This window comes from Leptosomus discolor, chromosome 1 (assembly GCF_034619465.1).
Source record: "Leptosomus discolor isolate bLepDis1 chromosome 1, bLepDis1.hap2, whole genome shotgun sequence".
NCBI lineage: Eukaryota > Metazoa > Chordata > Aves > Leptosomiformes > Leptosomidae > Leptosomus > Leptosomus discolor.
The window spans coordinates 77,170,534-77,184,599 of NC_141391.1; the positions used below are offsets into that span (position 1 = coordinate 77,170,534).

A 14,066-nucleotide genomic window follows, 5' to 3' on the forward strand; every position below is an offset into this window, starting at 1 on the left:
ACCAAGGTACGCAAACCCACAAAAACTGGTGATTTTGAAAGACAAAGTGGTGTAATGTATAATGACATAACCCTACCAGAGCATCAGACTGTGCACTGGCAAGACATGTTGTATCGGTATGTAGTATTATTGCTGTTAGATCCCTCCATTTGAACGCATGACACCAGGAAGTGTAGAGGCTCCCAGTATTTCATTAAATCTTACAGTTTCCTGTGCAGTTACGTGACAGTTCCTAAAAGCAAAGAGGAAGGCACTGTAATAAAAGAGCTGATGCGTCTTTAATATTTAAAATTAGTATGACACACCTTGGATCATAAAAAGTTCATCACAGACTGATAAAATACAAGTTATTTTAGAGCAAGGGAGTGTTACAGACTCACCCCACCCTTCATTCTTACATATGTTACAGCTTTGCCATCGTTTTGAGATGGGATCTGGCACCTGGAGATAGTGGCAGTGAGTAGCATTGCCACAGTTAAGGATATGCCAGCATAACATGGCCTTTATTATAATGCTGTAAACCACACTTCAGCTATCATAATAGCTCGAATATAAGCTGCTAATCATCCCTGCCTCTCCTCAAGTGTTATACACCATAACTGGCACTACAAAAAAAATAAAAACAAACAAAAAAACAAACCAGACTGACATCTCTCACTTTTCCATAAGAGGAGGTAAATTTTTTCCCTTTCAGTGAAACAGTGTTCATAGCCTAGGCTTGGCAAAAACTAGAGCAGCTTCAACTCTGAGGCAAACTGAAGACACCAGCACCTTGCAGAATGAAATCCATTGGGAATGAAGCACCTCATTGCCTTTGGGAAGTGCTGCAGCTTGTTACAAGGGCAGCTGATGGAAATGCTTGCCGAACTTTCCATGATAAAAAAAAAAATAGAGCCACTTCGGTTTGCTGAAAGCCCTTCCACGCACAGAAGCCTTCAGGCTACAAACATGCCTCTTCCTTTCTCCCTTGACTTCCCACCTACACTGAAAAAGAGCGCACCTTTGGAGAAGCTGCTGTTTTCCTCTCTATGCAGCTGGCCAACACCACCAGCCAGTGCCCGGGCCAAGGCTTTTAGGAGCCTGCAGGTAGGATCCTCTCTCTGCTGGCCTCACAGTGGACTCAGCTGCCACAGGAGGAGGAGGAGGAAGGGCTTCCCAGGTTTCCTGGGGCAGTGCTGTCCCCTCACACCTTTCAGACTCCTCTCACTCTCCTAACGCCACCCCCACGACTCCCACCCCCAGGTGAGGGCTTGGGCCAAAACACTGAAACGCCAGCAACGACGCACGTTGAGGAAGGCAGCGGTGCTACCCTTGCACCAGGCGGGGCTCGGTTTCCCCAGTGGTGAAGAAAATAGGTTCAAAACCCGTACGAGAGTCACTCAGATTGTGAAACCACGCACGGGGATGTAAGGAAACGTGGGGCGTGCAGCCACCCTGCAACCTTAGCTCTGCCCCCTTGTGCACACACAGCGATGGCACCCTCTCTACTGACAGGGTCGGCATCGTTGTCACACAACCCTTACCTCATCCAGCGCAGGGGCAACCATAAAATGAGTGTTTCCTCACTTCTGAAACTACCTAAATAACTCTCTCGGGTGCGTGCGTGGGAGAGAGGGATTAGTTGTCAGACGCAACTGTATTTTCGTCTGCCGTCAATCCTTCCTACCTGATCGCTTTTCTGCCCGCCTCTGGATGTTTTACAACCTAGAGCTCACACAGCTTTGAGCAGGAAGTGCTCAGTCTGTCATTATGCTTTACTCATATAAAGTAAAAGCCCTCAATACATGAATCAAAATTAAGAGATGCAAGTCCCCAAATTCATTATTTCACGATTAACTGTAAAGAAACTCGGTACAAATGATGACACTGAATAACTAGAAACTGGGGCAAACTAAAAATATGTACGAAATTTCAATCACTTTTAAGAGCAGGAGTCATCTTCAAGGTCTTCTGCACTTCAGCCACACTACCACCTTCTTCAGAGCCCGTTTTCTAGGTACCAAATTTAACTACAAAGACTTCAAAACTATAAAATGCTCAGTATTTAATCTTCCCCTACCGCATCTCAATGAAACATATCCAGCAGAAGAGAAAATGCTGTAGGAAGATGCCAAATAAATTCCTTGTCAAGCTTTTAAAATACCAAACCAGATTATTATTATTATTATATGAACCATTTTTGTTATCAGTAGGATGACTTTCAGTGACCACATTTCCAGTGTTAATATCCCGGTGTCACAATTAATATTAGTTTGTCTTTTATCAATCCACTGATTAGATTTTTGTTTTTTTAAAAGCTGTTTATATCAAGAACTTTAGTCTTGCAGGGCTTTTTTTTTTTTCCCCTCCTATTAATTAAGAATAAATGCTGTAAAAAAAGTCATCCAAGCAGTAATTTCTAATGAAACTATTAATTGTTTAGTCCATGAACACTAACACAGTTTACATTTCCTATCAGCAGTTATACCATTTATGCAATGAGTACTCGGAAAAATGTCTGAATGCAAGTTAAAAGTTCCCCTTTGCTTCTGCACATTGATTTTAGTTAGCGAAGCAATCACTGACTGCACCCCATTTATCCTCCCAGCTCTGTATCTCCCTTCCCTGAGCTTCAAGGTCAGAATTTCAGACCGACTTCCCTACTCTGTACTGGGGGGGGAGGGATCACTTCAATAGCGAACATTACTATCTTTTTGGTTTGCAACTCAAAACAATCACCAAGTTTTTCCACTGAATCTAGATTTCACACTTCAAACTGCCCTCCTTCCCCAAAAAACTGCCTTGAATCCCATCTATAAAAATTAGATGAACCCCAGCAGGATGTGACAGAACAGACGGTCACTTTTAAAACCCACGTGAAAGCACATGTGCCCAGAGTATGCAACTCTGACTAAGTCAGGGTAAAGAAAAGAAAAACAAAACTAATTTGATTTCCTTGGATTGAAATCCTGAACACTTCTTCCCAGCAAGTGCAAGAAAGCAAGCTTTTCTCGGAAAAATCAGAGGCAGAAGGGCTGCACTGACACCAGATCACTCACCCACAGAGCTCAAGGACGAGCCACCGGGCATCCCTGTGTTTTAAACCTTCCGCAGGAGAGCTGCACCGCTGCTGCATGAGGAGTGGGAACTCTTGATGGGGGAACTGGGGCCAAGGAGACGGGATCGGAAGCACGGCTAACTCTGCTGCCCTGTCCTGCCCTTCCAAGCCCTGCTTCCCTGCTCCGGGCTCTTCCCGGGAAGGCGCCCTGACAATAAAACGCCTGTACTTGTAAGAGTTACAGACACTTTCTCGATAAGATATAGAAAATTTTATAGATACGCACCTTTCTAGATTACTGTCTGGAAAAGTTACTCGGCGTTTTCTTACAGCAAGTGTAGTTTACTGATCCAAGCTTTAATTAAGCATGTTCCAACCAACACTTTCGCTTTTTGTGGCACTGCAGTCACTATTTTGAAGTTATTATGGCAACAAGTTGATCTGAGTTTAAAAGTTCCCATTGAGAAGCCGATTCACTTTTTTAAGCTGGACACAGAGAACTGAAGCAAGGCAGCAGGTAACTGCCAAAAGGCAACTGCGCGCAAACAACTATCTCAGGAGGAAACTACTTGTCCTTGGAAGAAACCACCCTGAGTGAGGGCTGAAAGAAAACTTTCCACATCTGTCAAATCTGCCCTGGTCCTACTCAGGCAGCTGGCACTTCCCAGGTTGAATCTTTACTGCCTTCCTCCGGCATTTCTGAATTCAACACTTTTTTTTTTTTTTATTTTTTTTTAATAGCAGCTAAGAACGGACTGCAACAAAACACTCGGGTCACATTTTCGTCATGCTGTTTCTCTTTGGTTCAAAAAAAGATTTGGAAAGTGTTACACACCCTAGGCACAATACCCAGCTTCACTCTGCCAAGAAAAGCTAATGCTAGAAAAATGCTCAATGACTTCAAACTGCACACGCATCTGCCCTTTTTGTCACCGGGGTACTCTTGTTTGTTTGAAGGTTTTAATCTCTGTCTTTTGAGGATAAGAAAGGAGAATCCCAGCCTATTGCAGAAGTACCAGGAAAGAATAAAAAGTAGACAAAATTCTACCCAAGGAAGCCACATGTGATGAAATGCACAAATACGCTATTACTGTGTGGTGTCCTTGTCCTATCTCCTCCCCAGTGCTTCAGATATTTTCTAAACTAATTTCCTCATCTCCTTACTGAAACACTATGCCCTCTGAATACCTTTTTTTTTTTTTTTTAAAACTGTTCCTCTGGTTAAAACTATCGACAGAGCCACAAAGGCTCACTTGATGCTAAGCAGAAAAAGTTAGAGGCGCTGACTTGCATGCAGTTGTACGCTCAGCTCTGACTATTCCCTACGCGGCTGTCCGGACTCATAGTTCGCTCTAAGTTTTTTAAACTCAGAAGCATTTTTAAGTCTCTAAGAGTAATGTGAGGAAAGAGGAAACTCAGATCTTTGGCTTCTGGCAAACTCAGAGTTTCCTTTAGTCAGTATTAAACACGCTGTTGACCCAAATCGGAAAAGTGCAAAACCGTAACTTCTCCAACTTCTCCAACAAATGACTAATCTGAAGTCCCTTGGAGAAAACGACAAGTGTCACTCACTTGTCAGCTTAAAGACTGTCAGCAGGCGACAGCCGGTAACAAAGATCAAGCTTTTAGAGCGCGCGTATGCCCCCCTCCCGGAGCAGCCGGGGCAGGGAGGCTAAGGCCGACGGCCCCGGCCGCCCCGGCGGGCGGCGGCGGCGGCGGGGCGGGGGCACGGCGGGCGGCGGCGGCGGCAGGAGCGCCCGGGCCAGCGGGAGGCTGCCGGCCGCTACCCGCCCTCCAAGCACCTACCTGGGCTGAGGGAGGCTGCGCCCGCGCGGCTCTGAGCCGAGGTCTGAGGCGAAACCGCCAGAGAGCAAAAAAGAGGAAGAGGAGAAGCGGGGACCCCCGGCCGGCGGAGCCCCCACGCCGCCTCCCGAGGCCGCAGTCAGGCCGGCGTGCAGCCAGGCGCCCGTCCCGGGCCCGGCCCGACCCCCCGCCCCGCCCCGCGTCCGGGGCGGCCGCGGCCCAGGGGCCGGACGGGGCGGTAGGGACCGGGGCCCGCCGCCCGCCGGCGGCAGCGAGGGCGGGGCCCGGCGCGGCGGGGGCGGAGAGGGCGCCCCGCCAGCCGCAGCGCCCCCCCGCCGCCCCGGGCCGGTGCCCTCAGGCGGCGCGGTGGGCCCGGCACGGCCCGCGGGGGAGGAGCCCCGCGGCGGCGGCGGCCGGGCCCGGGCCGCCGCGGTGCCTCAGCTCCTGCCTCGCTGCAAGGGAAGCGGCGCGGCCCGGGCGACCCGCCGCTGCCGCCAAGGTCGCGGCTCTCCCGTCCTGTCCTGTCCTTTCCTGTCCGGGCCGTCCCCCGGCGAGGCCGCGGGGTCTCGGCCCCGCACTGCCCGGGGCACCGGCGCTGCCGACCTCCCCCGGGGTGGGTGGGGGGAGACGCGGCAAACTTTCCCCCTCTCTGCGGCGGGGGCTGCCGCCCCCCCCCCCCCCCAGCCCGGAGCCGCCGCCCCCCGCCCCGCAGCCGCCCCGCCCCGCCCCGCGGCACGGGCTGCGGTGCTCACCTGGGGCCGGGGGGCAGCGCAGGCGGAGGCGGCGGCGCAGCTGGTGCAGGATGACGAGGAGGCCGATGCGGTACACCCGGAGCAAGGGCACCAGCGCAGACAATAGCGACATGGCCGCCTCCCGCCCCGCGGCGGCTGGCTCCGGGCGAGGCGGGGAAGGAGCTCGGAGAGCGGCCGGCTTGTGCGCGGCACGGTGGCTTCTCCGCCGGGCCGGGCCGGGCCAGGCCGGGCCGGGAGGGGGGGGGGCGCGGCGCGGCGCGGCCCCCACCCAGCGGAAGGGAAAGCGCCGCCGCTGTCACAGCAGCGCCCGGGCGCGCCGCGGCTCCCGCCCTTCTGGGCATGTGCGGCGGGGGAAGGGCCGCGCCGCGGCCGGCGCGGGGAGGGAAGGGGCGGCGGCGGCGGCGGGCGGACCGGTCGCCGGCAGCGACGGGGCGGCGGCTCGGCCCCCGCCGAGGTGGCCGGGGAGGGGGCGAGGGGAGCGGCGCGGCGCTCCGCGGCGGCATGGCTCAGCGGCGGGAGGGGGAGGCGGTGTGACAGGCCGCCCGGTGAGGCCGTCGGATTTTGGGTGCAGCGACTTTCGCTGCCGGGTCTGTTAGAGCGGCGAGCGGGCGGGAGCGCCTAGGCGGGAACGGGGCACAGGGCTCGGTCTGGGAATCCCGGGGCTGAAAACGCTCGCCGAGGTGTCTCACGGTTCCCCCTCTCCCTGGCACAGCTGAGGGGCTGCTGCTGCCGCCGAGTCCCGCCGGCATCGCTCGGGCTGGGCACGGCCCCTGTCACCGCAGGCGTCCGCCAGGCTTACTCCTGTCGTGCTCGCAGCCCTGGCAGTGGCAGGTAGCGGTTTCTCCAAACGCAGCTTTCTGTACAAAGCCTTCCTGCGTCAGGAGCCTGAATTCCTACACCAGCATGCTTCACAGGGCTACCCAGTGTCTCGCTTGGTTTGTCTCGAAAGTTGCGTGTTGTCGGTTTTAAATCTTCAGCCTTTTTTTTTTTTTTTTTTTTTTTTTTTTCCAGACGCCAAGCACTCCGGACAGAAGAGCACGTCGTGCCTACCGGTTCTTCTGGTAGATGGCTGGTTTCAGCTCCAGGAAATGCGGCGCCTAGCCCTGACGACGTGGGGTTTATTCACAGCACTGGCGGTGTTTCATAAATGCAGATGAGCCTCAATATCGATACAAAACAAAAAATGTGAACAGTCGTTTCGCAAGAGGAGATGTTGACCTGTATATTCTATTTCAAATCCTTAGGCAACATTCTGTCTTTGAGGATGATGGGGAGCCGTGCAAAGTTCTGGAAGTGCATTTGAAATGTAATCTCCTCCTCCCCTTTGAAAAAATAAAACATACTTTCTAGAAAAAACACAGTTAACAATATACTTGTTCAATGTCAGATCAGATTGCTCAGCAGAACTGACTGTTTTCTGTCAGAAATATGCATGAAGGAAAAGCATAGGATGTAGTTGCTCCAGGACAAAACCAGCTGTTTCATTTTATGTATCTCTGGTGATTTTATTTTTTTTTTTAACTAACACATGGAATTATGCAAACATAAATAATAAACAGATCATGAAGTCACATCAATGAAGGATTCATTCTTAATGTATATTGTTCTCAACCATGCACGGAGTAGTAGAAAGAGCATCACATAAAAAGACATGAAAGAAGAAACACTGACATGTAGTAAAAGTGAATTATTCTTTCAACTTATCTCAGTGAAAATCAAATCTCAACTCCTTTATGTTACTTTACATCCTTTTCTCAGGACTACAGCATTAATGAAAGCCCTTTGCAACATTAAACTGTGAAACTTTCCTACAGCGTGTTTACACGATCTGTATACAAATATACCATGCTTTCTCAAGTTTCTAGTATAATAAAATCCATCGATGTGTATTCAAGGTATGGAAATAAATACTACTCTGTCTTTTTTCAGACAACGCTATCCAAAGAATTAGACTAAGGGAGGAACAACTGATGGGTTAACATTATGGTCTTATTGTTCCCACTACTTTTTCTCCAGGTTTTAAGATTATTTTCAACCCTCCATGGTTCATGAGTACAGCTTCATAGAAAGTCTGAGGAAAATTTGTTTCAACACTGTATTAAATTATTTTTTCTAAAGCCTGATGGAGCATGGAGGAGAAATGAAAATATTAACAAAAGGCTGTAAGTCTGATTGTTTTCGAATAGCGAGTGTCTTATAATACAACCTGATTTTAATTGATACTTCCTTTTCCTTGGTTTTCAATAGTCACTGTCTTTACTTCTTACTGATCCTTTGTTTTTTTTCTCAACCATTAACTGCAAGGCCTCAAGTATTTGGGCTGGAATCTCGTCCATCTGCTTTAGATACCTGAGATGTTATTACCTCAATGAAATATTTTAGGTGTCTGATCCCTGGACGGGATGAAAGGAGCAACCTGATTGCCTCAGCTTTGCTGTATGGGCGGCGGACAGAGGCAGGCATAGCTGAAGGCCTGCAGAAGATGACTGCTTCCTTTGAGGTGCTTACAGCGCTTCCTCCTTTCCACGGACTGCAAGTGAACTCACAGCACCAGTGGGCAAAGCCAGCCTGTGGTTAGAGCACAGATACCCTCTTGGAATCGTCGGAAACACTAGTAACGCTCCATCCACCAGTGCTCCAGCCTATCTGTCCCTCCTGCAGGACTGGCACTAATCGAGCAGTATGTGATCACAGTGCTTCCACCCACACTTTGCATAAAGATGCATAAAGCCGTAAGAAAGGAAGTGGGTGATGTTTCTAGACTTTAATTAAGCCCTGAGCTCAAACTTCCCAGCAGAATGGCATAATCAGCCGCCATCATGTAGCGTGGATGGTAGGTGTTGCAGCTGAGAGCCTGTGCAGCCAGGAACACGTGAGGCACGGGGCCAGATCAGAGCACACAAAAGCAAACCCAAGGTTAGCCTAGCAGTTCAGATGCTCTCTGGCACCAGGTGGAGGACTATGAGGTTACGCCCTATTTTTCTTGTTTGTTCCATGACAATCTCCTGTACGACACATCTTTTCGAGGTATGTAAGTTCGCTCCCCTTGAGATGAGTCTTGGAGCCAACAATTGCTCGTATCCACCACGTGGTGGTTCAAGTTCAGTAGCAGAGGTTGATGCTTTTTGCCCAAGCATGGCGTCTCATAAGACGTTGACAGTGTCACATCAATCCCTCTCAAACAGTAAAATGTACACTTCCACTCCCGTGCTTAGCTCGAGACGTGCTCTCTGCATTTTGCACGTATGTCGAAGCAGATGGCCCATGCCAGAAGAAGCCAGACATAATTCTGACTGCTGCTAATTTTTCAGGCTTCTAAAAGGGATTTAAATGCCTGTCTTCCTAAGCTGGATTGCAGTGGGACTTGAGGCAAGAGATAAGTGCCTATCTTCCCAAAACAGGATCTTCTTAACATGTGTGGGTGAATAAAGTTATAGGCCCGAGGAGCTTTCAGATTCGGTAGAGAGGTGCTCAGAAGATTAGGCAGTGCTGGGCAACAGTCAGTCAGTGGGGATTGCATCTGGAATTCATGTGGGGTTTTGAGCACCTGCAGACAATTTTGACAGGCTGCATATGCTTCCCCCCCCGCAAAAAAAAAGAGTAATTTTAGGTACCCCCAAACTAGGCATGACCTTGCCTAATATTGGGCACTTGAACATAGCAGGACCATATGGAGCAGTAAGCTCTTAGGCACCCTCCATAGTAGCTTGGGGAGGGCTGGTTACCTGGAAGGGGAAAGAAACTTGACCAAGGGGAGAGCTGTCTGCAAGCTACACAATAGGAAGTCCCAGGGACTGAAAGCAGGCTCCTCTGCTGTGGGCAGTCATCTGATGCGACACGTTTATTTTTCTTTAGTAATGCTGGGGTAGATAGTAAATGTGTGTAAGACCAACCTCCTGCGTAACAGAACCAGTGCTATAGCAGTTGCCCATGAAGGGGGACACCTTTTGATCCTTCTCAGCCTGTTTCAGGTTTTTCACTTTTCATGAAAATGTCTCATTGGGAAAAAATGACCCTTGCTAGTGTGGCTATAGTCATAAGGATGTGAAGCCCAGGAACACAGTAAAGAAAAGAAATCTGAGGGGGTTTTAGCCTAGCATTTAAGTTTGTGGCAATGAGGGGACAGACTTCCAGTCCATATTCCCTGAAAAGCCTATGCTTTTTAGACGAGAGAACACGATGAAATATGGACTAATAAGTGCAAAGAGAGTCCTGGAACAGAGACAACTTCCCCTCTTCAACCAAATGCTCAAACCACTCAGCTATTATGCAAGAAGCACAGTGTGCTTATTACTACCGCTTAGGTTTTTTAGAGCAATTGTCCCTGCAGCAGCCGCTGTGTTTGTGCATCTGAGTATTCAGGGTACCTCACACTTTCAGGATGTACCTGCTGTGGAAAGCCTGGAGCATGAGTAGCTGGGGCTGGGTCTGTATCCCCCCTAGTATATTTCTACTCCGTATCAGGTAAGATCTGAGCATCCCCCCTGCCATTTAGTCAAGACTCAGAGACCAAAGAGTCAAAAGATGGCAAGCAGAAAAAAGCAATAACAAAAATAAAAAATAACAATAAAATCTCCAAAGATCTGCATTTACATACAAAACTTCTGCAGGAACATAAATACAAAGCAGGTGAGCTGCTAACAAAAATACACAAGCTTTTGTTAACTTCTGTCATAAAACACTTAAAAATAGTAGATCTATTCAGAATTGAGTAGAGATATTAGCAGCCTACAAACTGTACTTGGCAACTGTAGGGGGTCTACAGGAAAGGTGGGGAGGGACTCTTTATCAGGGAGGATAGTGATAGGATGAGGGATAACAGTTTCAAACTGAAAGGAGGAAGATTTAGATTAGATATAAGGAAGAAATTCTTCACTGTGAGGGTGGTGAGACACTGGCACAGGTTGCCCAGAGAAGCTGTGGCTGCCCCCTCCCTGGCAGTGTTCAAGGCCAGGCTGGATGGGGCTTTGAGCAACCTGGTCTGGTGGAAGGTGTCCCTGCCCAACCCAAACCATTCTAAAAAAAAAAAATCCAAATCAAACCAAAACAAAAAACCCCTTGATTTGGTGAATTAGCTGAAAGAATAACAAAACATCTGCAAATTCTAGATGTGGCAAGGACTAACCAGCATTATTTCAGCAGTGGGAAATCAGTTCTCAGCACAGTTCCAGGACTTTATTTGAAAATGTCCGTAAGTAGATAAACTTATTAACATACATGAAGTTTCAAAAACCCTCTGACAAGATCATGTGCACAAGGGATGCTAAGCAGTCAGGGGACAAGACCCAGCATATTAACAAAACAGAAGAAAAGAAACAAAACCCCACACTAAAACGAAAGCAAAGCAAAGTGATTTACTTTCATTGGGAAATCACCGCAAAATAAGAGCAGAGTGTCAAGGTTCCATATCACATCCAACCCTGGCTAATACATTCCTTAATGTCTTAGATGGGGTAAGAGAAAATCTGTTGCACTGAAATGGCACAGTGTTATTTCTGTTAGTCGAAGTGGGAAAGGAGCGGGGGAAATTCAGACAGATTTAAACAGGAGAGGTGGACTGGCAATATTCCAAGACTGATAAAATAATGCTATTGAAAAAAAAAAAAAAAAAAAAGGTTAATTGTGCCTACTAGAGAAATGGATTTGTTGACAATTCATTTGTGTTAAAAATATCTAGTGTCAATAATTGCCGTGTGTTTGTATAGTGATGCCGGCAAGCACCTGTGGCTTACCCTGTGCAACACTGCCCAACCCATAGCTAAGAAGATTTTGTTAGTGTTCAGCCAAGATGATTATGGTCCAAAGAAAGAGTTTTCCATGAGACTAGGCACTCCACGTATCTTTGATCTCTTCCTTAGCTATACTGTAAGATAAACATGCTTTCATCAGAAACTAGGTTAGCACCATTCTAACATGAAGGAAATAGAAAAGCAGAATCACCCCTCTTAAACTGGATATCACAAGTTGATCTGCACCTGTATTTTTGTTGCATCTGCTTGCAAGAATACTTGGGTATCATGTGCAACAGTATTACGCAAAGCAAGGTTTGTGAGGAAAACATAACAGACAAGCTTTCAGGCACGTGTAGCTCTGCCCGTCCCCCCTGCCAAAAGGGGCTATGACAACACTGCTACTGTTAGTATTCAAGGTTCAGTAGCAGAGTTCGTTGGTCTCATCCACGCTGTCTGCGGGCACTTCCTTGACTGTTGCAGCCAGCAAGCTGGCCTGGAGAAACAGTGGGACCGAATCCTGCGAAGACATGGGAGCCTTGGGTTTGGGCATGCTGGCTGCGTTAGGTCCCAGCCATTATAGATAAGCAGGCGACTCCACGCCATAAGCAGGGCGTTCTCATACTGATGACAGACGGGTGGCCAGGTCAAGGAAGCTGGGAGATGCAGTTTGGATGTCAAGATCTTCACAGAGGTACAGAAATGGCCAAAGGGGCAAGGACTGTGCCACGCAGCAATGCATGTGATCAGGGCTGTGGCTGATGTTTTATACATCCAGGGGAGGCATCTTCTGCCGCCTAAAGAGGGCAATTCTTACCTGTTGTGAACTTTTCATACAGCTTGAACTGACTTGGCTTTGTGCCCCGGTCTGTCTGTGTGTACCTCACACCGGTGTGGAGATACTTTTCCTCATGTATTTCTGTTTTGCCAGTTCTTAATATTGGAGCTAATACTTGTTGTCTTTAGGACCAATGCTGCTATTGTACTTAACTGCACAGATTTCCTGGGCTCCTTGGGGGCAGGTCCTACCCGCAACACTCTGTGACTTCAGCATGGGAAGAGCATCTCTAATTTTTGTGGTGGTTGTTAAAGACCGGCTGGGGTGTTTCCAACTGCCTGTCTCCAGGCTGCGGCATATGAGAGCACAAGCACGGTGATGGGCAAAGAGATGTGTAGAAGCTGGAGGGAAGCAGATCAGGCCAGAACATGATGCAAATGCTGAGCAAAAGAAGACATGCAGGTGACAGAAAACAGGAGTTGTGAGAAAGGCTAGATGTGGGTTGGCTCTGGTTTAGCTTTGCTGAAAAATAGTCCAGCTCACTGCTAACCCAGATCACAGCATGCAGCGGGAAGGACGAAGATGGCCAATTTTCTGCTCTGTAGGGTGAGGATGACTGAAAGCAAGTGGAGCTGAAAAGCCCGGTGCAGCAGAGCCATCCATCCTGCAACAGAGCTGGGTCTGGGGCCAGCTGCCCCACCGTGACCCCAGGCAGAGGTGTGCTGGTGGGGTGTGCAGGGAGGTGGACTCTGAACAGGAGGGATGCATACAGTGACGCATACAGTGACCTGAGCTGGGAGGTACCTGAAGGCCGGTGTTACCTTTCTCCCTTCTATATCAAACATATTGGGGGCTTATTGAGAATCGGAGAGGGTCCGGCAGTTCTTTAAGCCTGCTCTGCACTTCTTTTTTATCACTTTTCTGGCACAACTGCTTTGCACTCCTCTTTGCCAGCAGGTCCTGGCTCCTGAATCTCCCTAGACACTTATCACTGCCGCAACTGGTTCCCCTAAATGCCCCGGCAGTCTCTGCACTGTTACTTCTCCTTGTCCTGGCACAGCTAACGCTCTCTCCCGTTTTTCCCAATTCCATCTCACTTTACTTTCTAATCACCCAGACAAACCTGTCTCTCTATCTGCCTACAATCACTGGATTCCCCATTCTCTTGATCACACCTGCCTGTCAGTTGTCCAAAAAGATTACGTACGCCTTGCGTTTTCCACTTACTTTAATAAATGAATGATTGCAGTGTTATATAACTTGTTTGTGTTTGCCTTGTGCACTAACAGTTTGGATTTTGGCTATTCTATAGCGTTACATTAATTTACTAGGCACAAAGCAACTGTGTAAAAAGCTAGCAAGGCCAAGAAATGAACCGACTCAACATTTCACATTTAAAGGGAAAAGTTAAACAAAAGAATAAAGAGGTCCTGCTGTTCTTGGGGACAAATTCACATGTGACATAGATGAGGTAAGAGGAGACATCTGAAAAACCATTTCTCATTCCATGTCTTTTGGGTGATAAAAGTCTTTGTAAACACTGAGCTTTATTTTTCATTCTTCACCTCATTTTGGTCAGTATAAAAGCAAATCATAGTGTGGTGCCGAATTTACTTAAGAACAACTGCAGAGAAGATTCAGCTGGGCTCAGGCCTTACACTTTCTCCTCTAACACTTGTCTGTGAGGAAGCATAAAATGTTCCGGAATTGTCATTCGACCCCCTACAATATATGCACTAGAAATTATCAAGGACAATTCATTCTGCTGATAAAAATAATTTAAATGCTGGAGAAAGCCAAGGGCTAATTGTAACAGTTTTTAAGAAGACACTTTCAAAATTATCTAAAGATGTCTGATTCCAATTATACATATAATATTAGCCTTCATATTTTTCAGAGGTAATAAACTATTTTGATTATACATAATACGTTACTTATGATAGTTTAACTTCCAAGTCTATTAAGAC

The 14,066-nt window shown here is 48.1% G+C and overlaps 1 protein-coding gene across 1 annotated transcript in view; it reads right to left on the bottom strand.

Moving 5' to 3' along the window:
* The window catches only part of DHRSX (dehydrogenase/reductase X-linked), a 175,913-nt gene extending 170,209 nt beyond the window's left edge, over positions 1 to 5,704 (bottom strand). Inside the window, exon 1 of the mRNA XM_086470201.1 lies at positions 5,593 to 5,704. Coding sequence (XP_086326327.1) covers positions 5,593 to 5,704 — 112 coding nt within the window. The remainder of the gene's footprint in view (positions 1 to 5,592) is intronic.
* Positions 5,705 to 14,066: the final 8,362 nt, after the last annotated feature.